The sequence below is a fragment of the Phyllostomus hastatus genome, unplaced genomic scaffold, assembly GCF_019186645.2.
Source record: "Phyllostomus hastatus isolate PE091 unplaced genomic scaffold, TTU_PhHast_1.1 phas_scaffold_1066, whole genome shotgun sequence".
Lineage (NCBI taxonomy): Eukaryota > Metazoa > Chordata > Mammalia > Chiroptera > Phyllostomidae > Phyllostomus > Phyllostomus hastatus.
The window spans coordinates 31,326,073-31,353,885 of NW_025334004.1; the positions used below are offsets into that span (position 1 = coordinate 31,326,073).

The 27,813-nt window shown below is 56.9% G+C and overlaps 1 protein-coding gene across 6 annotated transcripts in view; it reads right to left on the reverse strand.

Moving 5' to 3' along the window:
• The window catches only part of DHX32 (DEAH-box helicase 32 (putative)), a 37,115-nt gene extending 22,847 nt beyond the window's left edge, over window positions 1–14,268 (reverse strand). Inside the window, exons 1-4 of one of the 6 annotated variants that reach the window (XM_045853753.1) lie at window positions 9,430–9,735; window positions 8,950–8,997; window positions 4,823–4,961; window positions 3,625–4,150 (exon numbers count right to left, since the gene is read on the reverse strand). In XM_045853753.1, the coding sequence (XP_045709709.1) occupies window positions 3,625–3,939 (315 nt within the window). In that variant the 5' untranslated portion in view covers window positions 3,940–4,150; window positions 4,823–4,961; window positions 8,950–8,997; window positions 9,430–9,735. Of the gene's footprint in view, window positions 1–3,624; window positions 4,151–4,822; window positions 4,977–8,949; window positions 8,998–9,429; window positions 9,736–14,102 lie in introns of those variants that run through there. The other 5 variants (XM_045853751.1, XM_045853754.1, XM_045853756.1 and 2 more) reach the window with 5 other exon arrangements.
• Window positions 14,269–27,813: the final 13,545 nt, after the last annotated feature.

The following is a 27,813-nucleotide window of genomic DNA, read 5'->3' on the forward strand; positions in this document are numbered from 1 at the left end:
GGCCGGGGTGGGTTGGGAGGGGCTGCGGGAGCATGCAGCCTGGCTCCGGCAGAAAGCGAGCGGCTCGACTCTGGCCAGCTGCCGCGGAGGCAGGGCTCGGAGAAGTGCTCCGGGCGACCAGCACCTCATCTACTTCAAGGCCTTACCGGCTCCGCTAACTGGAGTTCTACGAGTGGTGCGCACTTGGAAAGCCAGGCAGAGCGCTCCACAGCCAACTCCAGATGACGGCGGCGGGGACATGAGGGTCTCAGCGCTGCCGCCACCGTGGGAGAGGACACCCACACGAGGGACACTCCCTCCCACCACCAGGGAGTCCGCCTCACCTGGTGGATTTCTGAGTGAGCCACTGAGACACCGGCTGCTGCTGCCCGCAGACAGGACTGTTGCCCACCCTGTACGTAATCGGTGCCCTCAGAAACCACAAGTTCTGAAAGAAAACTCAGGGAGCATAGGTTTAAAAACTCCGGCAGTCGTGTCGGCAAGCGACCCTGAAGCTGCACCGTGGATATGCCCAGACTGAACCGGCAACCGGGAGAATAGGGAGCCGGGCTCCTCCCTGGGAGAGACGGGAGCCCCAGACGGGGCCGCCCGAGGGAGCCCGGTAGTGCCGAGTGGGGTCAGGCGACAGCGTGACCTAGCGGCGTGAACGGCGGGCACCGATGGCAGCAACAGAGACAGCAGGGAAATGCACAGACGGGGGGCTGGGGGAGGGGGACAGATGGTTTGGAAAGAACACGGTAAAAAAGAAAGACACAGAGAGAAAGAAATGCACACAGCGAAGGAGAGAGACGCAGAGACAGACACAGCGACGTGCGCACACATGTTCACTTCCCCTCCGTCCCCCGGGAGGGCCGGGAGCAAGATGACCAGCAGCAATGGGCGTGCGCAGCCCCCAGACCTTGGTTACGAAACGCAACTCTCCACCGAGAGGAATCGGCTCCTTGGTCGGAAAGGCCGTTTCCAAGACTGGAAGCGGGAAGCTGCAGGACGAGGCCGCAACAGGTTACTGGGCCGGAAAGCAGAGCAGTGTCCAAAGGGAACGACGGGACGGCACAGAAAGACGCAGAAGTCAGCCGTCCCGCAGGGGTTCCCACTGGCCACGTCGGGCGGCCCGAGCAGCGACACAAACGGGCTCCACACGAAACAAGGACCTGCGAGCCGACGCCGACCTCCACGAGTGGACACCCACGCAGAAGAGACACGGCTCGGAGCAGAGTCCCCGCGTCAAACGGAGCAGGAGTGTCAGAACGGGGAACCCACCACTCGGCTGCCCCAGTGCGGCAACGTCGGAGATAAGGAGCACTCACGGGGGCCAAGCCCCGCAGGGCGAGGGTGACGAGAAACACGTCCGAGTCTCCAAGCATCTCCCCAGGACTTTTAAATAATGGGGGTGTTACGGGGAGGGGGGGGACCAGGACCACACTGCAAAGAACAAGGGAGTCGCGGCCCTGCCAGGCAACTAGTGTAACATCGCCGCCGGTCGTGGGACAAAGCCTGGAGTGATGCCCCAGGAGGCCGCCACGGCCACTGTGCCCATCCCACCCGCCACGCACAGCGGGCGCCTCCGGACATGTCCCGCCGACTCACGTGGGGGGGGGTGCTGCACCAAACACTGACCCGACCGTGCTCTGCACAAACGTCAAGGTCACGCGGCACCAGGAAACACTGAGGCGCTGTTTCAGACAAAAGGTGATTCGGGAGAAATGACACTTAACAGCAATGTAAGTGTGGATCGGATTCTGGACGAGAAAAATGTTATTTTCATCACGAGGGCCATCAGTGGGAAACGGATGGAGTTTGGATGTCTGTAAATTGGGTAATAATGAGACGTCAGTGTCACCTCCCTGATGTTGGTAATTCCATCGTGGCCGGGTCCAGTTTCCAGTAAATATTCGATGAAGCATTCGGAGGCCAAGGACATCATATCCTCAACCTACTTTTAAAAGACTCAGAATAAAAATACGTGTGTGCACGTGTTCACATGTGTGCTGGCTGGCATTCATGCGTGTGCACATGTTCAGGTGTGCGTGCATGCGGGACTTCGTGTGTACTTGTGCTGACATTTGGGCGTGCACGTGCGTCAGTGCTCATGCGCACACATGTGCATATGTGCCGGTACTCGCGTGCGTGCATGCGTTGGTGTTTGTGCACACACGTGCTGTCATTTGTGCACGTGTGTGCTGGCACGTGTATGGAGGGAATGGTGAAGCAGGAGTGATGAAATGTCAACACCTGGGGTATCTGGGTGAACCATCCGTGGCAAATCTTTGCATTACTTTTGTGACTTTTTTTATCCTCACCCAAGAGGACTTGCTCGTTGATTTCGCGTGGGGAGCGCGACAGAAACACTGACGTGAGGGAGAAACATCGACCCGCTGCCTCTTGCAAGCCCCCCGTTGGGGACTGGACCCGCAGCCCAGGCGTGCGCCCTGATCAGGACCTGCTGGTTCACGGACAACGCTCCGACCAACCGAGCCACACCAGCCAGGGCGCTTTTGTAAGTGGAAAATTATTGCGAAATAAAAATGTTCATGATCTCAAACTTAGCATTTGTTCGCAGAAACCAGGCAAATATATTCATTCAGTTTTCACCATGGGATGCTTACGGCCAACCAAAATAATTCGTTTTCACAGTAACCCATCACGCCAAATAGCAAATCATAGTGAACCCTCGGTGCTGGCAACTATAAATAAGATTACAGAACAAACCACCTGTTGTCCGTCCCTCCTCTCTCCAAGTCCTGTTTAAACGAGGAAGCCTCGGAGTAACACACAGCTGGGGGGAGAGCGGCGACGTACAGTGACGTACAGTGAAAAGCGTTCTTAGGTTCCGGCTCAGAGGGCCATTTGTGCTAATCAGACAAATGAGCACAGCCCCCCCCGGAGCCCCGCCTCATGCTCCGCAAAGGGAAGGGTTCCCGCCACATCCCCCCCGTGGTCCGCTCTAATTCTCACATCACCCGGACTGAGAAATGGACTTCATAATAGAAATACTGCTTGCTTTACAACTAAGAGTAAAGTATATATTTCACTAACATCAAAACCCCAAGCCCAAGCGCAACAACAACACCCCAGACAATAAATACCCATGGACGATCTACCCTAGACTAGTTCTTCCCTCCTTAGAAGCCCCCGAAATGTGTGGCTCTGGGCCTGGGCCATAATCCGGCCGCTCGGCTATGTCTCATAGTCAGAACAATAAGAATGTCCTTGCGCTTTTGAATTTCTGCCGCTCACCGGGCTTTACCAACCAGCACAGCCGAGCACCTGGAGTATCAGACGGCTGGGCACGTGAACCCGGCGGTTGAACCCTCAAAGCTGTTGTGGGCAGGACCCGTGTATCACGTCATTTACAGTATCATGTGCACGAGGAGATGATGTAAGTGGATTTCTGCGGCCGTCCTAGAGAGAGTTCGGTGGTACGCTCCCCACAGTGAACACCCCCACAAGTATTAACTGTTACTCCGTCGGCTTGAATGTATAAAATCAGGTCACCTAATGTCGCTATTTTGTTTTGCTTTTTGAGTATCGCTGCTAAAACAGGACACTGCGCTGGCGCTGGGATTACTCAGGCAGCAAAGCCCACCACACCAAGCACGCGGGGTCTCCGCGGGGGCCACTCACCTGCGAGCTCTTGCCGCACCGGGCGCCCCCGGACACGATGACCACCTGGCTCTGGAGCAGCCCCTCCATGAAGGAGTACTTCTCGGTCCATATGGGCAGGGCCTCCCGCTCCTTCAGGAGCTTGTAGTAGCGCGACGAGTACGGCAGCCCGTCGAACGGGTTCAGCTCCAGGTCCTCACAGGCCAACAGCCCCTCCGCATCTCCATCGTCATCGTCGTCGTCGTCGTCGTCGCTGGACCCCAGGGACCCGGGACGCGAGCACTTCTCGGAGGGCGAGTCCGGGAAGGGCAGCTCCTGCTCCTCCTCCTCCTCCATCTCGCCTACGGGGAGCTCAGGCAGCGGGCATCCCCGCCCGGGCGGCGGCGCAGCCCCGGGTCCCCGACAGCGTCCTCTGCCCCGGCCTCGCGGTCGCCGACGCCAGCTCCGCCTGGCGGTGCAGGGCTTGGGTGGCAGCCGAGGTCCCCCAGCCGGCTCTCCCGTCCGCCGGTCCCCCGGGCGGCTCGCTGTCAGAGGCGTCGAGACCTCGCTGAAAACAAACACACGGACACGGGAAATCGGGCGGGCACGCGGCACTCACGGGAAGGGACACCCCCACCCGAGCCCACAGCCCTGATTCCCGGCTGCTGGCCACCCGCCACCGCCCGCTTAACGACCAGGGAAGACGGGACCCCGTCAGCTGTCCCGGGCGCCGGGCGGTGCGGACAGGCATCCGTGCGGGCCCTGCTCTCTGCCCGACCCCGCGCGGCCGGAGTCCCGACCCACAGCCGACGGACAGCAGCCGGACAGGGGGATGGAGGCCCCACCGCGTGGTTGCTGGTCCCACCACTGAAGAGACGCTGGCCCCCTCAAGGGGAGGGTTCGAGGGCCTGGTGAGAGCCCCCAACGCTGACCCCCAAGGGAAGCCTATTGTTGCTGTTTTTTTTTTAACTAAAAATCCTCGAGTTTACAGGGAATGTTTTCTAAAAACGTCACCCTGCATTTATTTGCTCGTGCCGGTTTACGACGGCAAGCGAGGGGAGTGAACCGTTCCTTTCCCACCTGAGGCCACCACGGGTGCTTACTGAGGTCCCCTGTTGGCGGGATAAAGCCGGGAACCGCAGGCACGTTCTGGGGGACCGCAGGGTTTGGGGCCCGACCCGTCGTCAGGTTCAAGAGGCGGCAGGGGACACAGTTAGTTGAAGCGGAGGAGAGAAATTACCTGGGAAGGGCAGAGCGGACGGCAGAGCCCCGCCCCCTCGGGGCCAGGTGAGGGGCCTTCTCCCCTTCCGAGGGCCAGCCAGGTGTAACATCCAGTCACCCGGCCGGAAACGGGCCCCTTGCGCAGTAACCAGGTGAGACTAAGGAGAGAAAACCTTGGGTGAAAACACAAACAAACAAATGCTAAAATACAGTTCATGATATTTTGTCACTCAAGTCGCTCCTTTTTCGGCGCCCCTCCTATCGTAACTAAGGCTTCAGGTCGTTGGCATGAATGGCTCAGCGGGCCAGCTCCTCATCACAATGCAAGGTGCTCCGCTGGCCCGGCCGGGCGCCAGGGGGCGGTCGGTCCCCGGGAGACCCGCGCTGAGGGCCTCTCAGGGCCCGGGTGAATAAACCAGCCCCCCCCTCCACACACACACAAGCCCACCCTGAAAGTAGGGCCAAGAGCAGGACAGAATGTTTAAAAGCCCGCCCAGGGCGGTATGGGAGAAACACCCTAAAACAGACCGACAGGTGTAGCTCCTTCATAGAGAGACACATTTACAAACTTTGAAAAACATAGTTGTGAGTAAAAAGGAGAAAACTGTATTGGAACAATGATTAAAATAAAATAAAAAAGAAAACACATAGGAAAAAAAAGATAAACACAGTTGTGATCACCTACACGGAGTCAGTGAAATATTTAATATGAAACTTTATCTCCCAAGCATGTTACCCTTCAGTTATACTTTAACTGAAACAATGGGCTTATCATTACCGGAACTTTTAGAAGGTTACCTTTTTGCTTGCCTTCGTTTTAATTGGTCCAGAGCTCCCAAAAGCACATTTTATTTGGTTTCTAGTGCCTGCTCAAAACCCTTCTTTAACAGATAAAAACTCAGACTTTATTTTAAAAACTTTTCTAGACTTCTAACAAGCTGACATGGTTTCATTTTTAAGTAAACAAATTGAATATTAAGTGGCTTTTTAAAAAACTTTCAAGTAAAAACTTTGCTTTTAACTCATTGGTTCATTCCAAATGCAGCTTGTGTAATCAACTAATTGTTTTAGAATCGTGGACTCTAGGGTGATGTACAATTTCAGACTTACACACAGGAAGACTCCCCTCGCCCAGCCAGACGACAGCACGCCAGGCCCTCCACGTAAGTTTACAAATCAAGTGTTTGTTTCACTAGAACTTCAAACAACAGGGCCACGCTCCGTGCTTTTCAACGTTACTTCGATGATTCTTCTTTACTGAATAACATGCTAAAAACTAACATCTGAGTAAAAACGGAGTTCATAAAGTGGCTCAAATATTAATTGGGCTTATTCACGGTCTAGTTACGTAGCGGAGCCAGGGGGTAAGGGCAAGGGACAGCCGCAGCCCGGGTCCCCTCTGCCCTGGCCAGAGCGGGCTGCCTCTGGGAGCTGCTCCCCGGCCGGAAGCCCCCCTGCCCCTCTGGCCACGCTCTGTTCCCCTGACTAGCAACCCAGATCCCAGGGGCCACCCGACACACTGTGGATGCTCAGTCAAGGTCAGCGGGACGCCCGAGTCATTAACAACCCCCTACACTTCGGAGAAGGCCTTTACCCTATGCGACCTATGTTCACACATGTCCCATCGTCACGTTTCATTCCCGGTGATTCTCACGACCCGGCTGCTGGAAACCACCGCAGGTTTTGTTGCTGCCGGTCACCCGCGAGGAGACAGCAGCTCCCGACTTGCCCGTGGCGGCACGGCTACAAGTTCATTCAGTCATCCCCGATCAACGGCTCGTCCTCCATCGATCATTTTCCCACCGAAACCGTCGGGTGCGCGCCGAAATCCCACTATGAGACGAAAGGAACGCAGGGGAAGCCTACATCGTGGACTTAGCTCCTACGATGCTGAAGCAGAGGCACAAGAGCCACGCCGAGAAAACGCCATAAGAAAGCAGAGTGGACGGCTCCGTGCGAACTGCGCCCTTGTGGGAGAGAGAGGCGCCGTTGGCGGGCAGGAGCCTGAGCCTGGGGACTTTCCAGAAAGGGTGGGGGGACTGTACCATGCACGAGGAACAGGGCCGAGAGATGGGTACTCCTTGAATCTGACAGTCGGAGGGCCAACCGTGCCAGGCCTGGGGCACGAAAAGGAAACACGGCAAAGATGAAAATCTAACGGCTTTCCACATTTGACTGGACTCCTTATGAGTTTCTGAAAGTAACCGTGAAAGGGGAAAAAAGTACCCTCACTCTGGTAAAACAGAAGATAAAGACTCAACGACAAAAATAAAAACTTCCTCCACCTTGTGATAGATAGTAAGGCTAGGAAGTAGGGAACAATGCATTCATTTGCTTTTTTTAAAAAAAATATTGTCCTATTTGCATCAAACAATGTTAACTTCCCGCTAGAGTTATTTTTACTTTGAATTCTGCGATGGCCAAGAGATTTACATAAGAAGAAAGGCTGCGTCTGTCTCTCCATCGCTACCTTGTTACTATTCCCTGGCGTGGCGCTTCGGGTTGCTACTGTTAGTCCACCGTCAGCGAAGTAAGACAATGAGGTGACTATTCTACCCAGGGATGAGCTGAGGAACGCAAAGACCACAACGACAACACCTCCGGACTGTTGTTTTACACTGGACCACCAACGGCGTCTTGCATGTGGCAGAGGAAACAAAACACAACGGTAGACAGCCCCCCACACGGGAAAACCAGCGCCTTCACCGGACAGCTCAGGCCCCAGGCCTTCAGCGATGCTCTGACCGACCTTCTGACCTCCCTGTGTTTCCTCCAATAGCAAAGGGTGCCCCCCCCCATCTGAAGCAGTTTTTCTAAAGCCCTTCTCCTGCGTTCAGCAGACAACTCACGGGCAGGCACTGCGCGGAGAAAGACGAACTGGACACGGTCCCTGCCGCAGACTTCCCGTCCCCCACCCCTCTCCCACCGGTCATCTCTGCCCCACGCACACTGTCCCCTGAAGTCACACGCTGTTCTTCAAAGCTGCTGGAGTCCCCCACTCCCTAAAGTACTTCCATACAGTATCAACGTCACAGCTACTGAGAAATCATCCTTCCACTCCACCGTGAAGCACTTCACCAACCGACAGCTCCATTTTGCCAACCTTTGAACCTGCAACTGCCAAGTGTCTGAGCCTTTGCTACTTTAGCTCTGAGATCTGTAATGTGTGTGTGTGTGTTAACATTCTCCTTTGCCTTCTTTTTTAAAATGGGCATTTGCCTAATCTTTTGCTGTTTGGGGAAATGTAACTCTCTTTTTTTAATGTTAATAAATGCCAACCTTTTATCACTATCTTGCCACTTTTGATCATATTACTCATAAGCACCACTGCCTGTTTCTCGGATGAAAACACCAACCCCCGATTTTGCTAAGGGTTTGAAAACATGCAACACAGCAGTGCTGTTGATCGCAAAATATTCCACGTAAAAATGCATCACCCCATCTTTGCATTTCCGGGACAGCTGGGTAAGGTACCACGAAGCGTTCGCTTTCCAACCTGAACTCACTACTTTCATATTTTAGCTGATGAGTTGTGGGTTCTGTTCCGTCACACTGCTTGTCAATACCCACACATAAAGCTTCTTGCCTGGACAATTAACCTGGAAAAGTCCCCGTACAGTCTGAGCCGGGAAAGCCTAACTTAGTGGGACACAGTAAACGTCCGTTTCCATCACGAATACATGCTTCTCCGGCTCAGCTAACCTCCGAATGATTCTACTCCTGAGAGGAAGGTAATTCTCCTCGGTGGCCTCGTCATCTACGGAGTGGAAATCTCTCCATTGGCAAAGGGTGAGCTATCACTTACGTGACCCGGAGAGGGCCCTCCACTCCTTTTCCCGTGCGGACGGTCTAGAGCACGGGCAGGAATGGACGCAGGGCCACAATCTCCAGACCTACGGCCGAGTGAGTCCATCAAGCGCCCCCCACCCCCAAGCACTTTCTCTCATTCGATTTCTTTTCCTTGTGGTTCATTTCTTCTTCACCTGGGACACTCGCCTGATTGTTTGCACTTTTTTTTTTTTTTTTTACAATCTCACAGCTTTCTCCAGGCGCAACCTGCACCCGTGTTGTACCAACCAGTCTCGAGAGAGACCCTGGTGTGGGACAATGCTACTTTCAACAGCCCTGCGGAGTTCGGATACAAACCCTGCGCGCTGCTTCCGCAGCTCCACCGAACAGCGAACAGCGGGAGGACTGAAACAAAACAGATACAAAAAAACTAACCTAACCAGAAAGGTCCGAGCCGGGCCCACTGCCTGAAATGTGACACTTGGGATGACAGTGCCCCGCAGGGCCAGGACATTCTCCCAGGCTCGGGGGTCCACGGGACACGTCTGACCCACCGCGGGCGGCAGGGGTGGCCCCGGCTGGCCCGGGGCTTCCCGTACCGGGGCCACGAGGGTCCCTCCCCAGGGCTGGGCCGCCGCCCGGCTGCCGAGGGATCCCCCTGCCGGCGGGGCGGGTGTGCAAGCCTCGCCCCTCCCGCCGGGACGCGGGCTCCGGGGCAGCGGCGTCTCGGAGTCTGGGCCGGGTGGTCTGGGGTCCCGGGCGGGCAGAGGCCCCGAGGCGGCGGGGGGCGCGCTGAGCCCCGTGGCCGCAACAGGTGCGCCGGGGCCTGGCTTTTACCTGCAGCGGCGGTTCCGAGTCCGGGGCCGGAGGCCCAGGCCCCGCCGCCCTTCCCCGCCGGGCAGGCCGAGCTCGCAGACTCACTGCCCGACGAACGCCTCGGTACAGCGACGGGGGGCTCGCAGGTGCCCGCGCCCAAGGCCGGGGCGCACGCCGCGCCGGGGACGCGAGGGCCGCCAGGGAAGGCGCGACCCCCAGACCAGAACTCAGCGGCAGGCTTCAGCCGGCGCACCGGTCCACCGCCCAGGCTCCGCGCCCCCGGCGACGTGCGGGCCCTCGCGCCGGCCGGCGTTCCTCGCGGCTTTTGGTCCCTCCCTCTCGCCGTCCCCCCGGCCCCGCCCCCCGGTTGTCAGGACAACCCGAGAGACGCCGTCAGCGGAGCGAAGGCGTTGAAGGGGCGGTGCCGGTGGCGGCCGGAGGGGCCCAAGCGCTATGGACATGGAGCCCCAGAGTAAGGGGGCCAGGCGGGCGGTCAGGGGGTCGGGGGCTCCCCGGGGACGAGGAGGTGGGGGGCGCCCCGCAGGCTTTTAACCCTTTCGACCTGGAAATACGGTTCCTCCCTCGCTCTTTTCTCTGTTGCAGAGAAAAGGGGCGACACCCTGGGGGGGGGGGGGGTGTCCGCAGGGGGCGGGGTGGTGTGGCCCGGGACTGCGGCGCCCCCAGGGCGTTCCTCCTGGAATGACCCCCCGGCAAGTCCACTTGTTGTTGCTGTGACTGTCATTCGCATTATTCTGGTTAGTCGGGTTCATTCACTGTGCACAGTCAGCCGGCCTCTGAAACGTCAGCAGTTGGACCTGCACCGAGGCTGGGTCCTGCATGCGTTAGAGACCCCGTCCTCTCCCCTCACCCGCTGTGACTTAAAGCAGAAAAAAGAGAGCAAGGAAAAGAGCTTTGCCCAAGCGTATTTGATTAATGGCTAAAGGCTCTACAAGGTAGGACACGAAGGAAATACTTTTCCTGTTAGTGTTCCTGACGCTCTTTGGCAAAAGCTGTGCATGCTGCGGCGATCAGGTCTAACAGGAGCTCTTCACTTTTCTTCCCAACTCCTCTAGCGCCCCAGCGCTCGGCCCTTCTTTCCCAAGTCAGCTTTGCCGCTTTTGTCCCTCACACGAGACCCGTGTTTTCTATCAGGACTTGAAAGATCTGAAACGTCTGTAGAAGGGTGCGGTTGGATTCTCGGAACCATCTTTGTGGGCACAATTTCAGAAATGGAAGTCCTCAGATCACATCCGTTCTCTAGGAGAAATGCTGGCATCTGTTTTCCTCAGGCCATTAGCTTGCAACAAGATTTTAAAACTTTCTTTTAAACTCAGTTGCTGAGGACAGAGCTTACAAGTTGAGCGTTACAGTTGCTTGAGCTGATTTGACGGTTTCCTGCCATTGCATTTGTAAATCTCTGGATCCTACATTTTATGGATCCTATGAAAGAAAATTAACATGAAACGACACTGAAACTGTCATCTCGTGTCAGACTGATGCCAGGCTGTGCATGCTCTCTGTTTAGAGAAGAAATGAATGGGAGTGAAATACATATTTCAAAGAGAGCAACTGTCTTCCTCCAGGCTCGTGTTATTGTTTAGATGTACACACTATAAATTTCAGATTCTTCAGCATTCACTCGTTCACAGTGTCTAATACGTCGCAGACACTGTTCTAGGGGTTGGGGACAATGAATGTGGCAGTGTTGTTTGGGGCCGTCCCTGGGAAACTGAGCAGATGCTGCCCCTAAGAACTGCCGATGCCGCCCGAGGACCCCAGAGCAGGGGAGAAAAGGTGGCCGGAGGGCTTCCGGCGGGAAGTAGTCTTAGGCGAAACGGTCCAGCAAAGGATGAGCAGGAGGAGTGCCAGGCAGAGATCCCGAGACCTGGAAGGGCAGTGTGGGTTTGGGGCTCAGAGGAGGTCGGTCAGTAAAGCTGTAGCTAAGACGATGGAAGGGTCAATGCGGGGGGTTGGAGAGAGACAGAGCGGAAGGAGCCGACAGGGCCAGGTCATGAAGGCTCCGTGAAACTGGGCCAGAAGCTGACCGTGCGGATGAAGCACGTCTTACCTCCTCGGATTCAGCAATGGGAAACATTTGTTAAGTCACCCCTGCTTGGGGAACAACTAAATTTATTCCTTTGTACATGCTCTTGACTGCTTTTGTCGATTCGATTTTAAATAATTCAAACAATCACCATTTATCTTAGGGAATTCTTTCACAGTCTAATGAACACCATTTTGGGTACATATTTACTAAATCATTAGCTGTTATTAGTTAAAAGGACAAAATTAATACATGGCTTTTAAGGTCTCTTTTAATTTCAAAATTTATCTCCAATCAGATTTTACCCAGGCCTCGTTATTTCATTGTCTCGGAGATACTGGAGATCCCTGTGGATAGGATATCACCAAGCGTTACAATTATGTATAACTATAATTATACTGTTATCAATGTCACGTTAAGGCTATATTACTTTATCGATATTATCTAACATTTTAAACCTGATGTTTGCACGCTACCTTTTTTTTACTGATGGGTTTTGAGTAGCACTTTACAAGTGTGGTTGAATATGGAGTCAGTCAATTGGTTAAAAGGAAGGATTTGTTTTATTGCTTTTAAGAATTCAACACATATATCCAAGGAACTGCTAGAAATCACCCCCAAGTCAGTCTTTTCCATTCTGTTTCCACACACTTAGTTTTCTATTACTTTTAGGAATGACCTTTATTAACAGAGTCGTTAAAATCCAACAAACATAAACTCTTCACACCTCACACACAGCTGGATCCCACTCCGGAGACAGGCAGAGACCGCGGGGGCGGCTGCCTTTTACCGGATAATAAGTCCGCGATCCGAGACGGGGGTCCCTGGGAGAGGGTGGGCTGAAGGGCCCCGGGCTGCTCCGAGCGGCCGGCTCTCGGCTCACACACATCTTTAATTACTTTCTTCCTCAACTACCGACTCTGTGGGAGAGATAACCCACGCACGAAATAGCAATGGCGAGTGGGCATCCAATTCCCTTTTTAAGAGAAAATATTTAAGTTCTCTCATTTCTCAGTGACAAAAGCAAGGGGCAGCTTTGGGGGTCTCTGGTCCTCCCTCTCATGACCTTTAGCCAACCAGATCTGCTAAGCAAATACATTCTGGGCCAAAAAAAGAGAGAGTGTATATTTATCTAATGCAGCATCAAGATAAGAACCCAGCTGTGACTTACAACCACGCTGCAGCCTGTCCCCGAAACCCGCCCCACACAGAAAATCGGGGCCCCGTCTCCAGCAGGTTCCCGATACCCACCTGCCCTGGGGAGGGGGGAGACTGAGTAGGGAGCTGCGTCACCCCTACAGGGAAGGGACTGAGGCGTGCGCTCAGAGGGATCAGGACTTCTCTCTCCACACCGGCCTTCTGCTGGTCTTCCCCGACTTTGAACAGGATTTCGCTCTGTTCCCAACCGCTGCTGCCAGAAGTCGGCATCCTGGTTAACTCGCCCTTCCCTCACCACCTGTCCCGGCAGCCCTGCCCGGCGGCGGGCCTGCTTACTCCACCTTCCACACACACCCCAACGCTTTTCCTCACTCCCCACTGTAATCTCGGCCCAGCCAGCCGCCGCTGTCTCCGGCTCCCTCGATTTCTGTTTTCCTCCCCCCCACCCCCACGGCCCTGCAGCAGCAAGCCGGGGAGAGCACCGCCTTGCTGGAATGAACGCACATCACATCAGGGTTCTCCCCTTCCCCGGGCGCTCCAAGTTCTTAGGATCTAGCTGCCTCCTCCTTCTCAGCCCCTGTGTGATCTTGGCTACATTATGCTTAAGGCATTTGGTCTTTCAGCCCCTTCAACACGTCAAGCTCCTTTCAGGACCCTGAGAGATTTTCCCTCTGCCGGGGGGCACTTCCCCAATGCCCCCGCAGGTCCCTAACTCAGCGCCCTCTGGTCTTGGCTTATGTGCAGCCTCCTCCCTGAGTCCTTCCCTGACTCCCTCAAGGAGGCAGTGCCCCGTCTCATCTCCGCTCTCGTCTCTGCCTAGCCGTGATCACAGCTTGCAATTCTCGGGTGAATTAAAACACATCCATTGCGTCCCCCGTTCCCGACACGGAGTGAGCTCCGGGCAGGCGTCCGCCGAGTGGATGCTTCGCTGTGAACAGCCGGCTGCCTTCCCTTACGTTCTTTTCTTAAGAGTCTCGTGGCTTTAAGGAGGAAGCCGTGTCACTCTGCGGCAGACGGGGCTGGGCACCCGTGAGCTGTGACGTGCTCTTGTGGAGTAGGCTTCGGGTCAAGTTCGTTTAAATCGGGTGGGTGCCTACCCATGTCAGGTGGATTGCCAATAGGGCATTGCTTTTTCTTTACTAGACTACACAAAGTATGGGAAGAACCTCATTCTATCCAGGAAAATAAGGGAAATAGGCAAGTAATCTTGTTTTGGGGGACCAAAGTGCTGCCCGACCATAGACCCAGCAAAATGTCGGCACTGCTGTGGGCCCAGGACGTCTTTAAAGGTCTGTGTAGCAGTTTGTTTTCAAGTAGTCCGAGCCCCTAAAGAATATCGATTAGGTTGTAATTGAAATATTATCATTAAGAAATCAATGCTTACAGAGATCAAGTTTAAAAACTAAAACTAAAAACAAACAATTCTGCAGCAACACCTTTTAAAGAAATAGCTGTAGTTTAAAATCCCCGTCAAAATACTAGAATTGCTCACAGTCCTGACCTCCAGGTGCTCAGCCAGGCACGGGAAGGGGCGGAAGGACTTGATGCTGGTGGCCGCTGCGTCTCACCGGAGCTCAGGTTCGCACCGGCCTCACCCCCGACCACCTCTCCTGCCGGTGCCTCGGGTCTGACCGCTCCCGGCAGGAAGAGGAACTGCCGCCCTGGCAGGCCTGCCCTGGAGGGCCTGCCCAGTCTTGCCCAGGCCCTGCCCCAGCCGGCCAATCAGGTCACAGGAGGGGCGAGCATTCCAGCATCACCCAAGAATAGCCCGAGTGACTCACCCGGTACGGAAGGTGGTGCAGATCGCTACAAGTAAACAACTCACACCGGCGTTCTGTGCGTGTCCGTGCCCACAGGGCTGAGAGGCAAGCCAGACTTCCTTGGAGGGGCTTATCCCCCTAAGGACCCTCCGGCCTGCAGGCTGGGGGAAGTCCCTTCTCAGACTCCACCTGCCAGCTCCTTCAGCTGTGCCCTGACCCCTTCCAGATGCTCAGGAACCTCCCCGGCCTTGTCTCCTCGGGAGGGGCTCTCATTCTCCCGCTCTCCCCGCCTCCTGCTTCCTTGTCGCTGCCTTGAACGTGCTCACTGCCCCCCACCCCCGCCCCCCGCCCCACCTGTCAGTCCTACAAGATGTCTCCAGCACGTCACCTTCCCTTGGAAACTTTGCTCTCCGTCTACTGCCTGGGCGGCCTCCTTTCCTCCCCGCTGACTGACTGGCTTCCTCTCTGCCCTGCCCACATCTTGGAATAAGGTGATCCGTAGCTCCCAACGAGATGTCATCAGTTTCAACTACCCAGGGAGACACCGAATTTACTTTCTCAATTCTAGAATCTAAGGGGAGGGTTCTAATGAAGCCGGCTGTGTCAGAGGCCCACCCCGTGGTGGAAGGACGGAGGGGGGGCGTGCCCACGGCACTCGGAGGTCGCGTGTCGGGGGGCGGCGTCCAATGAACCAGGCAGGTCTGCGGGGCCACGGCAGTTCCGCACCGTGTGCGTGGCTCTCCGGCTTGTTGCCTGGCCCGGGAGGGGGCGGCCTCTTCTCCCCTGACCTATCCACCCACCGCGGACGCAGCAGAAGCCGGGACTGACTTGATCAAGTTAGTTCTAAGATCTATTCGGGGGACCGGGGACCTGCTTTGTGCGACTCGACTGCTGTACCTTGCAAGGGGGCAGAGATGAGAACTGCTGGACACCGGAGCGGTGTCGCGGCCGGGCCGTGCTGGCCGGTAGACACGTGCCTCTTGTTCTTTTACCGAGAGCGCCGCAAACCTGAAGGTGCTCGGTGTCCGACCTGAGGTTATCCATTAGGGACTTGGCTCTCCCATTTCTCAGAGTGCAATGATCGCGGCAGCCTTCTGTAGGAAACCCAGGCGCCTGCTTTCTCGTCCTCTGAGCCCTGAGACGTCCCTTGTACAGATTGATGTGAACAGTTTGGCCGGACACGGAAAGATCCGGGGGACACGAGGCAGCCCCGGAATTCTCACTTTAGGGTCCGAAAGAGGAACAGAACTTGCGGGTCGATTTCCCATGGAATGAGGCCGCACAGGGGTCAGAGCCGTGGCGGCCTGGTCCCCAGCAGGAGAAACGGCCACGCTCACTGTGGCTCCTCCGCCCGCCCACACCGCACTCTGAGCCATCGCTGTTGACACAGTGGGCAGGAAGCCACCTCCGTCCCCTTCTTCATCAAGGACCAAGTACGACAAAGTTCAAGACAAGACTCTCCAGTTTATGGCAAGCACAAGGTTGAGGGTGGCTTAGCTCCGTGGCCGATGCCAGTGAAATCCAGACGGCGGCGGACACTTGGAGTGTGCCTGCCCCCCGGAAGGGGCGGTGTCGTCGTCCGTCCCGATGGGCTAGGAAACGGGAAGGCCAACGCCAGCTGTCGGAGGCTCAGGGACCTGGAACGACAGCGCGTGTTAGGGGCAGAGCTCCCCACTGTGCACTCGAGGGGGGCTGTTCAGGTCTCTTAAAGGGGCAGAAATTTCCATCCAAGACAGGCGGCGGCCCATTTCTGCACAGTATCTGTGGGATTATGCAACGTGTCCTAACTTACACTCCATATATACGGCGCACACACACACACACACACACACACACACACACACACGTGGATACATACGTCTGTACTTCTTATTCTGAAAACTTCAGAGCTATGGAGTAGCCTGAAGAGTCGTGCAGTGGACACTGACCCACTCGTCACAGTTTGCCACACTCGAGTCGCTCCCACTCCTGTTTTCCCGTGCTCTCTTCCTCCCGCACTCCTCCCCATCCCCAGGGCACACCCCCACGCGTTCTCGCTGAGCCGTTTGAAAGTGGTTGCACTCACGGCCCTTCAGTCCTGAACACGTCAGCACGTTTCTGCTGAGAACTGGGACACTGTCCCGTGGAACCAGGGCACCACGAACAGGTCCCCTGGACGGAACACACCGATGTTATGTCACCTGCAGTCCCCGCCCACGCTCCCGGGGGTGGGAGTGAACAGTGGCCTTTCCGTCTGAACACCAGGACCTAATCCAGGACTACGCCCTGTGTTTAATTGTCACGATCCTTTAGTCCCCGTGAATCTGGGGCAGTCTCCCATGAACATATATTTTCTTTCATGACACTGACGGTTTTGAAGCAGCCAAGCCAACCGTCTGATAGAATGTTCCGGGCTGGATTTGCCTCATTGCTCCTCGTGATATTGTAAGTCAAGTATGTTTACAGGCAAGGCTGTGTTACACCGATGAGGTCGTGGCCCTTCCCATTCAGGGGCACAGGGTGTCAGCTCTGCATGGCATTGTAATACGATGCCATGCCGCCCCTGAAATCGGAGGAGAGACTAATTTTCTGGAAAAAAATGCAATTAAGAGCCGGGGACTCTGTGAGGAAGAAGAAAGCCAGTCTGTCCAGGCGGCCAGACGGGGGCTGTCGGAGCCGCCCCTTCCGGCTAAGTCACAGCTGGGTGCTTGGCTCTGTGCCGGAGTGGGGGGGCTGGTGGCCCCCGGGGGCGTGGACCTGGAAACGGGCCCCTCTTCTCTCAGGCGCCCCCTCCTGGCAGAGGGGGACCTAACAGCTCAGGAGATTGCCCGGTGGGAGGAGAACACTTCTAGGCTCTAGGTCAGGAGCACGGGTTACCGCGTGGCAAGGGCAGGAAGCGGCGGCTGGGTCCCTGGGCCGCGCCCCACGCTCCATGTTCCCGGGCTCACTGCTCCCACTGTGCGTGTGCACTGACGGCTGTGGTTGGGCCCATCCTCCCTCTGCCTTCCACCCCAAGTGCGCTCACTCCCGTCTGCGTTCCTTCCCCCGTGCTGGTTGACTGGGCCCCACCCTCCAGGTCCCCCCACCCCCATGTCCATGGCAGCCAGCTGCCGCGATGGGCCCTAGTGACCGCCCCCCCGCCCCCCCAGGTCCCTCACCTTCGTACCCCGCCTCACTGTACCAGGGCTGGCCCGTGTGGCCAACAGCGTGTGGCAGGCGTGACGTGTCACCTCCGAGGTTAGGTAATAAAAGGCCGGGGCCCCCGCCGTGGGCCGGCCTGCAGTCTCTCCTTGCCTCCCTCTCTTTCACATCCTCCATCTTTTCCGGGTCACCTACGAGTTTCCACATCGTGAACACGCTCAAGTGCCCTACGGGATGGCCCGCGTGCTGAGGAGCAGAGGCCGGGAAGCAGCCGGGACTGGCTCCCGCCAGCAGCCCTGTGGGTGAGCTTGCAGGCAGGTGCCCCCGCCCCAGCCGGGCCGTGGGCTCACGGCGGCCCTGGCGCCCAGTGTGACCGCAAGCTCGTGGGCAGCTCCGAGCCGTACCCACCAGCCAAGCCGTTCCAGGGTTCCCGACCCTCAGGAGCTGCGAGACCATCGCTATTTGTCGCTTTAAGCCGCTAAGTGGTGGGGTAACGTGTCCCGCAGCCTCGGAATCAGGGACCATCTGCGTCTGTCACAGGGACACCGGCCCCCCCGCCTCCGGCCCTCCCGCCTCCGGCCCGCCCTGGCCTCTCCCCGCTGGGATTCCCCGTGTACTTTGCTGTCTTTCCGCTCTTCCTGGGCGTGATTACTTCACTTTCCGGATAAGAAGCAGAATTAACAGGTTTTGAAAAATCAAAAATTACGAGTTCGTAGTAAAGAGTCTCCTTTGGGTTCCACTGCCCCCCAGTTCCCGCCCTTGTATGACTCAGCGATGGTTTAACCACCGTGTCCGCGAGCACAGTTTCTGCAGCCGACCTTGAACAAGGCGGGGGTGTGGGTGCCGACCCTCCCGCCCACTCAAAAACCCACGCGTGACTCCAGTCGGCCCCCTGCCCGTGCGGACGCCCAGCCACGGGGGTGGCCCTGGCACGGCACGGGATTGAACTCTGCAGGCGAATGTAGGAGACTCCGTGTGTGAGCTCAAACCCGTGCGGCTCCAGAGTCAGCCGTGTGCCGCACCCCTCTCTCCGCCCTGTGCGTCCCTTGTGTTGCCGGACGTGGTCGTTGGGAGAGCTCTCTGTCTGGTCCGTGGCGGGCTTTCTGGTCCAGTGCAGCGTTCTGCTGTTCGGACCTCCCAAAGTTCGTTCCTCCGGCGCCCCAGGGGCAGACCTCCAGTCTGTCCCCAGCTCTCGCTGTCGCGATCGGCCAGGGACAGGTGTCCACGGGCTAGTCCCCAGCACCTGTGAGTGTGTCGCCTGCCTCGGCTGAGGGGCTTTGCACCGCAGTTAGGGATGGCGAGGTGGGGAGGTGGGCCTGGGGTGCCCCGGTGGGCCCCGCGAGGGGCCACAGGTCCTCATCAGAGGAAGGCAGGTGTGTCGGAGTCAGGAAGACGACGTTCCGCAGGGGAAGGCGGCAGCAGGGTCGGAGGGACGCGGGCCAGGAAGCGAGGACCCCGGGGAGCCTTGGCTCGGAAGCGGCCTCTCCCGCAGAGCCCGCCGGGAGAACAGGCCCCTGGTGTTGACCGGGCGAGTCCCATGTCGGACTCTGGCCTCTGCCACTGCAAGGTAACACGTCTCGGCTGTTCGGCGCCACCTTGTCCTCGGGCGCGAGGCACAGCGGCCTCGGGGAGCTGGCGCGGCTGCCGTCCCCGACGGTCACAGGCAGACTGGCGTCACGCAACCTCATGTATACGAGCCTTTGCCTTCGTGAGCGTGCGTTTGCAGAGTGGACGTCCCGATGTGGACCTGCCCGGAGGCAGGGTAACTGTTGAACTTGCTTTCTGTCCCGACCGGTGCGGCTCGGTGGGGGCTGGGCGTCGCTGTGCAGAGCGAGGGGTCGCGGGTCAGACACGGGTGTTTCCCTCCCTCTCTTCCTCCCTCCCTCCCCCTCCCTCCAGGAATACATAAACAAATGAAGTCTTTTAAAACATCTGTTTCCACAGCCCCCACACCACGCGTGCTGCCACCCAGCTCTGGGGTTTGTACTGTCGTGCTGGTGAAACGCCCCAACTGCCCCTGCATCATGACGACGGAGCGCCCCTCGCCGGCACGGCACGTCGGGGGTCCCCGGGGGCGAGGCCAGGCCCTCACTCCCGTCTCATTTCACGCCGCCCCCTGCCCCTCGTCCTCCTCACCCCTGCCATGGGGCAGGCGCCCCCCACTGAGGGGTAAAAGGAAGTCGTGTGTCCAAAGGCACTTGTTTCGCAGTAGTCGACAGATGAAGAATGCGATGCGGAACCCATTTTATCCAAGTTCCATTTGTGACAACAACATGTTTTCCTTTGTTTTTGGATGAAAACGTCCTAACTGCGATCGTTGACGAGTGAATAGCTAACAGCTGGTTGCCTGGCAACATCCTGATCATCTCCGACGAGGGATGGATTTAAGGCCGGGCAACAAATAAATACCCAGCAGCCCGTGGGGCCACCACGCCCGGCCCCCGTGCCCTGGCGGCTGCTGCAGACCTTTCCCAGTGAGGCCTCCAGGTCACCACCCTGACGATTCTTTGCACTTGAGCTAAAACCTGTTCCTCGTGCCCTAAGCGCCACCGGCTGCTCCCGAAGCGGGGACGGAAGTGCGTTTCCATTGGACGGCGAGGCTAACGTAAACCTCTGCCTTCTTCCCTCCCCGCAGCTCCGGATCCGCACTCCTCGGTTCCTCGGGTTTGCCGACTGTTTGCACTGCCCACGCCTTTGTTTGCTTCCGGAGCTGAGAGCCGCAGGCAGAGGGGAAGCTCTCGCCGCCTGTAAAACACCGGAGACTTCAATTAGGTTGCTTTCGATAGCAGTGGCGCAGCCCAGGCGGTTTGAAATCTTAGTGGAGAATTGTTGGGGTTCTGATCTGAGAAATGTCCTGGTTAGTCACTCGGGCGGCTAGCTAAGTATTTTATTCAATGTGCAGTGTTCAGCTCCCGTGCAAGCCAGTGCTCGTGCGCACACGGAATTTTCAGAACGTCCAAGGAACCACGGAAGTTGGTGAATTCAGTGTAATAAGTCACGGAAACAGGACACAAAACAGGAAAGTCTGTTGACGGCGAGCCCAGTGATCAGAACTCCCCGTTTCCCAGAAAGGGAAAAGGGTCGGAAACGACGAGACCTTTGAGGGGAAGCCCGCGCCCCCTCGCCGTGGGGAGCGGGTGGTTGTGGGCGGAGCCGGCCAGCGCCCCCAGAGGCAGAAGCCGGACAAAGGACGTGAAGGCAGGGCCCTGACGCTGCCTCGTGGGCCCGCCCCCGACCGTCTCTGGCTCGGCAGGGCACCTGATCGAGTCCAGGCCCTGGTGGCCCGCCCCAGGACCGGAGGGCGCGTTGGTGGAGCGGATGCTGCTGGCCTGGGCCCGGCACCAGCCCTGCCGTCACTGCTTAGCCGTCAGTGGGTGCCCTGATTACAGACAGGCCAGTGGTGGGGGGCAGCAGGCTGGCTCCCCCAGCGGTCCATCCCCCGCCACCCCGCTCACCGCCAGCACCACTTCCGGCGGCCTCCGTTCCCTTGGAGTTCATTCCGGACGAACACAAGCCCACCGGCAAGGCTGCGGCAGTGCCCAGCGCACTCAATGTCCACCCCCCCGGGACTGTCGTTCCCAAACCCCCTCAACGGCCACCACAGCGCGGGTCGTCACTCCTTCCGCCAGGAGAGCAGCTTCCTGCGGACGGCGGCTGTCCCCCAGCGCAGGGCGTGGGCAACAGCCCTCCGGCATCCTAAGGGTGCTGCGTTCTAAGTCTGCGTTCCCGTTTCCCCTTTTCCGAAGCTCCGTTGCGCACCTGGCTTTATACCGTGCGCCAGGCCTCGGAGACCTGTCTGCACGTGGCTGCCCCCACACCATGCCCTCCGCCTCCACCAGACCGACCCCCAGGGACAAGGCCGCCCTGCCTGCCCTCACTGCGTCACCAGCGTGTGGGCGGCGTGGACACTGAGTGGGCACTCAAGGGTCAGTTGGATAAGAAAATGGAGGCCAGAAGATGCGGGCGGGACTGGAGACACGAAGGCGGAGGAGCCTAGAGGGGTGCGGACCAGGACAGGCAACCCCAGGCAGTGGTTCCTCACCACGCTTGCATCGGTCTCCCCCAAGCAGAGAAATGAATCCTCCCTAGACGAGAAATTCAATGCCAAGGAGCGAGACTATTGTCAGATATGGTTGACCTTCGGAAGGCCACGAAGGGCCGTTACAATATCTAAGATCTTCCCCTCCCGTCCCCCAGCTCCCAGAGCTGACCGGGGGATGTTGCCCCGTGGAAAGCACATGGCCTGAGGCCCGGGTCCCCTGTGTCTCTGGTGGGCCTACTTCCACGTCCTGAGGGTCTGATCGGAAGGTGGCGTGGGAGCTCCGGGGCCGGGATGGGCCCGGGGGTGACATGACGTAGGCCTGCAGCGGTGAGCTGGCGGCCGGTCTGAGAGCGGGAGGCAGGAAGCAGTTGTCACCCCCTGGGGGGAGGGGGGCACTGGGGGAGGCGGGAGGACGGGGAGGGGCCGCTAGATCCCGCTCCAGTGGGAAGAGGTCCAGGAGGACCCAACCTGCAAACAGCACGGGAGTGGCTTTGCCACGTGGGGGTGGGGGGGGTGGGGTTGTCCCTCCAAGGGACAGACTCACTTGTGCATCCGGAGACCAGAAAGAGTCACTCGCATGTCCAGGAGCTCTTTCCAACTTCACCAGTTGTGAAGTCGGGGTGAGGGGGGGTGCCGGGTGTGACTGGCAGACCGCAGGGTGTGACCGGGACCCCGCAGGCTTCGCCCACTAAGGCTCAGATGGTTCCCTACGATTTGTGATTGATGGGCATTTTCAGAGTCTACAGTGCTCTGTGTATCTGCTCGACAGTTTGTGATAATGGTTTGTGATGAACTGTTTCTTTCCACATAGTTTTTAACTCACCTGTTTTGCTCCCGTGGGGATGGAAAGGTGACGAGAGGGGACAGAGGATTCCGGCAATGGACAGGAGGAGCTCTCAGCGTCCCTTCCCGCGGGTTTACGGATTTCTGAAACGAGAACCTTCGGGCGGGCGGGAACAAAGCATTTTGATTGCTTGACGTGTACACCTGGCATAAAAAACTCCGTAGTTCAAGCACTTGCCGTCCGCGTGATTCGCAGCAGCCCCAAGGCGTCCGTCGACGGGGCAGGCAAAGCACCCCACTCGGGGGACCCACACACTGGCACGCCGAGCGTCCTGGAAGAGGCACGGGGGTCCCGACACGGGCCGCAACACGGGCGAGACTGGGGGACGTTGTGCCAGGTGACAGGAGCCCGTCGCGGAAAGACTCGTGCTTTGTGGCTCCACTGTGACCGGACTGAACGGTTTGGTGCGGCGTCCGACGTCCTGCACTCGAGGGAAAACAACCCGCGGGCTGGGGGAGCGCTCTCCGCGGGGAGCGTGTCTCCTGGGGCGCCCGGAGCCGCAGCGCGGAGACCGGGTGAGCCTGGCCGGGAGCGCGTGTCCGTTTAACCGCGTTTAGAAAAACCAAGAAACCAGGAGATAAGTGCGAGCCCAGAGCTGGCTTGGCGTCTGGGGACCGGCGGACTCGTCTCTGCTCATGCGGAGCGGGGATCCCCCCTGCCCCCGCCAGCTCCATCCTGGGCCTAGAAATGTACTTCGACGCCACTTACTCAGAGTGGCCAAGGTCACGGAGAGCAGAGTGGTGGTCGGCGACGCCTGGGGGGAGGGGAGGCGGGGAGACGTTGAGTGGACGGGGACCGGGCTTCGGTTTAAGACGGTGAAGTTCTGGAGCAGACGGTGCTGCCGGATCACAACCGTGCGAATATCCCAAATGCCACTGCACTGAACACCTAAAAATGGTTGCAATGGTAAATCTTGTTTTTTATATATATGTGTATATACAATAAAAATATTTTTAAATATCTGCTATTTGAGCATCTATGAAATGCCATGTGCCTTACATATAATTCCATTAATCCTTAAAACTACTTTGCATAGAGAGTCACCACGTGGCTTTGCCGGGAGGGAACCTTGAATCATTGGGGTGCTTTCTTTGGCCACGTGGCTTAAGGAGTAGGAGAGACTTTGCTTGGAAGAAGGGTGCAAGGACTCTTATTTGTGGGCCATGAGCAGGTGCCACATGGCTTTGGATTCATTGGAGATGCTGACGGTGGCACAGCTGATGGTGCCGGGAGCCTGAATCAGGGGCTGCGACTTTTCCTGAGATTCGGCGCCCCGGGTAAGGGCAGAGGGGGAAGGAAGGACTGTGTGTGTCTGTGGGTATCTTAAAAGACTTTGCTCTTTTAATGGAGACGTTAGGTCATTACTTTAAGTCTGCATAGCTTTCAATAAACATTTCCTTTCCTTTTCACACACAAAAAACGACTTTGCATAGTAAACATAGCCACAGTTCACCGAGGTGGCAACGACCTCCAAGGTCGCACAGCTGGTGAGTGGGAGTTAGGTCCTTACCAAGTTAAACCCTGCGCTCGTCCCACCCTGCCACACTCCTCTCTAGACGGAGACGTGTCAGGGGAGAACCTCGAGGACCACGAACAGAACTGAAACCCTAGCAACGGAAAGACGAAAGCGTACTGTCCGGAGACCAGCGAAAGCCGGAGGGCCCGGTTTAGGGTGCGAGTCCTTGAAACAGAAATAGGAGCAGGAAGGCATCCTGAGTTTCGGGGGGAGGCAAGTCACGAGGGTCACACAGACTTAACTCCTAGTCCGTCGAGGAGAACGGGGCGTCAGCCACTGTTTCCCACAGCAGCGTCAGCAGGGAGCGGACCTCGAGTGCCATCGGCCCAGGGAACGGCTGAACGTGAGATGCAGGAGAACGTCAGCAGAGACCGCAAGGGAGATGCCCCTTCGGCTCTCGGGGACCGGCCTTGGGGGCCCTCGGGCGTGAGGGCAGGAGTCCCTCTCCTGCTTTGGGTCCCGCGGGTTATTGAAGACCAGAGCCGGCCCCTCCGCTGAGGGTGGCTCTGCTTTCCCACTCTCGGCCGAGTTGAGACGGAATCGATCCTCGTGGGGCGCCATGGGGAGCCCAGGGGCGTGCGAAGAGCGTCCGAGGTGTGTGCACCCAGCCGGCCCTGGCTGGCCTCAGCCGGCAGGAGTCCCGCTCTTCCAGCCGGGATCCTGCCGGGGCCCTTCAGGTGCGTGCCCTACCTCCTCTCAGGACCCCGGCCCACCTTCTCCCACCGCCGTTGCAGGGTCCGTGCCCTGTGTGTGTCGGAAACGCCCCCAGGGTGGCCATCCACCCCCCAGCGAGCCTTTCCTCCGAATTCAACTATGCTCTGGGTTCCTCTTCCCAACCCGACTTTGTAGCCGACGCCAAAACTAGGCGACTCGACCCCTGAGCTGTGTGGATTCTCCTGCTCATTCCTGCTTCCTGCTTCACCACACGCAGGTGCGGTGTCTCCGGTGCTTCTCGAATCTTTTTTTTTTTTTTAAGTTACTGTGACTTTTTAGCTTGAGTATAGACTGTGTTAATGCTACGGTCAGCAGCGCCTTCCCGTTCAAACGACGACGTGACCACGTCTAAAGGGGGGAAGCGGGGACCCAGGAGATGACGAGTGCCGCCGCGACTGTGCCTTTAAAAAGTTTGTTGTCACCTCGCTGTGTCTGCTCCGTCCCCTTGCTGGGGGCGCTGTCTGACATCTGTGACTCTGTCGTGACGGAGCGGGACACGAGGCTCAGCAGAAACTCGCAGTCGCTGGGCCTGCAGGTTCACTCCCTGGCGCAGACTGGACCTCGGCGTTCCTGGCCCCCGCGCCGCCCAGTGGGAAGTGGGACGTGACCTTGGACTGAAGGTCCCCTCGCAGCCGTTGTCACGAGGCGTCCGGATGGCACTGCATGGCTTGTCACCATCCGCTCACTGTCCTAAGTAGGAAATTCAGGGAGATTTTTTAAAACCTTTTTTTTTGCTGATGATGTTTTTCTTGGTAAAAAAGTCTTTCTGATAAAAAAAAAATATGTTGCTGTCTCCTGGGATAGTCCCAGTAATAAGAGCAAACGCTCAGGAAGGATTGATTCTGGCAGGAGGCCACGTAAACATTTCTGTTTCTGCGTGTGATTTATGGGCACAGTTGACAAACATTGTTAGAACAATGATCATAAATAGAGAGCGCGTCGGAGTCTGGGCTCAGCCACCGCGGCGGCGGCTGACTCGGCGGGCCTCTGGGAGATGCCGTGCCCGCGCCAGCCTGGCCGTGGGGTTTCCAGTGACAGTTCTGCAAATTGCTTGCCAGCCTCAAATCTGTCAGAACACCAGTGCTGCAGAACATTAGGCGATGCTTTTTAGTTAGGGTTTTTCTTTTCTTTTCTCTTTTCTTTTCTTTTTTCCTTTTCTTTCCCTCCTTCCTTCCCTCCTTCCTTCCCTCCTTCCTTCCTTCCTTCCTTCTTTCCTTCCTTCCTTTCCTTCCTTCTTTCTTTCTTTTCTTTCTTTCTTTCTTTCTTTCTTTCTTTCTTTCTTTCTTTCTTTCTTTCTTTCTTTCTTTCTTTCTTTCTTTCTTTCTTTCTTTCTTTCTGTGAGTTTAGGTGCATTTAAAAACCAATTTATAACTTATTTTTTAAAAGCCAGCGTTTTTGCCCTGGCTGGCGTAGCTCAGTGGATTGAGCGCGGGCTGCGAACCAAAGCATCGCAGGTTCGATTCCCAGTCAGGGTACATGCCTGGGTTGCAGGCCACGGCCCCCAGCAACCGCACATGGATGTTTCTCTCTCTCTCTCTCTCTCCCTCCCTTCCCTCTATAAAAAAAAAAAAAGCCAGTGTTTTGACTTTCAGACAGCCGTGGGGATGCTCACACAGGCCCCCTGTTGTTCTTCGGCGGTACTGCAGGGGTTCTGGGCGTACGGACGTGCTGGCCACCTGCTTGTCTCACCCGTCCCTGGGGGCGCGCTCGTGTCCGCTTCCCCGCACGCTCTCCTTCGGCCGGGGCTGCCCTTGGCCTTCTGCATTTACAAATGCATTCTAGAACCGACTCGCCAAGTTTCACAAAAATGGTTGGGATTCCCACTGGGGGTAAATCAGTAGGTCGTTCTGGGGAGACCTCTACAAAATCCAATCTTCCAATCCACCCGCTTCCCCTGCCTCCCTGTGTATTATTATATCTTTGGTGCATTCTATATAAAATTATACAGTTTTCTCCATGAAGGCCTTGCAGAGTTTATAGATTTATTACTCGGCTCATTGCATTTTTGGTGCTATTGCAGATGATGTAATTTGTTAAAATTTAATTTCTCCCTGTTTGGTGTATGAGTAGCTAGCTTGCTATGTTGACTGATTACTTCTTGGAATTTGAATGTATGTAATCATATCATTTTTAAATTAGTTTGTTTCCTCGTTGCCAGTTCTTTTGCTTTCTGTTTATTTTCCGCATCGCATTCGCCAGGACCTGCAGCCCAGCGCCGGCCAGAGGGCTGGCGGCGGCCATCCTTTCCTTCTCCCCAGCTTCAGTGTCCGGGTCAAGACGGACGCCTTTCGCTGGCGGTAGATCTGTCTCCCTTGTCAGAACAAGGAAGTTCCCTTCTGTCCTAACTTACTTCGTATTTGGTTTTTTAAATCGTGGAATGCGTTTTGAATTTCATCACATGCTTATTATGCATCTGAGTCGATCATTTGCTTTTTTCTACTTTACTCCGCTAACGTATCGACGACCTTAATTTTTTTCCTATGTTGAGGATCAATCAGACGTTCCTGGGATGAACCCAGCGCGTTTTCCTCTCTGAATATTGCCGGCTGCTGCAGTATGCGCACACCGGACTCCGTTGTGAAGCCCACTGTCCCCGTTGGGTGCCCGGCGATCAGCTCTGCGGTGCCGACACACCCACAGCTGCACACCTGTGCCCCCGGGTGGGGAAGCCCTCCCCCTCGTCCCCTGGCGGCCGCTGATCTGCGGCGTGTTCCAGGGTGTCCTAGGTGCTGGATCGTCCCATCTGCCGCTTTTCGAAGGCTACCTCCCTGAGCAGAGAGCCTGTAAAATGTATCCGTGCAGTGCGTACCAGTCGCTCATTTTTATTGTTTGTCGCCAAGCAGCGTCTCGTCGTATGGGTGTAGCACGGCTTCTCTCTTCACCACGGGGACGACCTAGTTAATCTCCACTTTTCGGCGCACTTAGAATGGATTTTCTACATACATTCACGGATGGGTGTTTGAGCACAGGTTTTAGTTTCACTTGGGCACATACCTAGGGGTAGGATCGCCAGACCACGCTGTCCGTATATGCTTGGGCTAGTATAAGAAACAGCCACCCTGGCTGGTGTGGCTTAGTGGGCTGGGCATCGTCCTGTAGACTGAAGGGTCGCCAGTTCGATTCCTGGTCAGGGCACACGCCTGGGTCATGGGTTCAATCCCCAGTCCGGGCGTATCCAGGAGGCCCTGGATACAGTTTCTCTCGCAC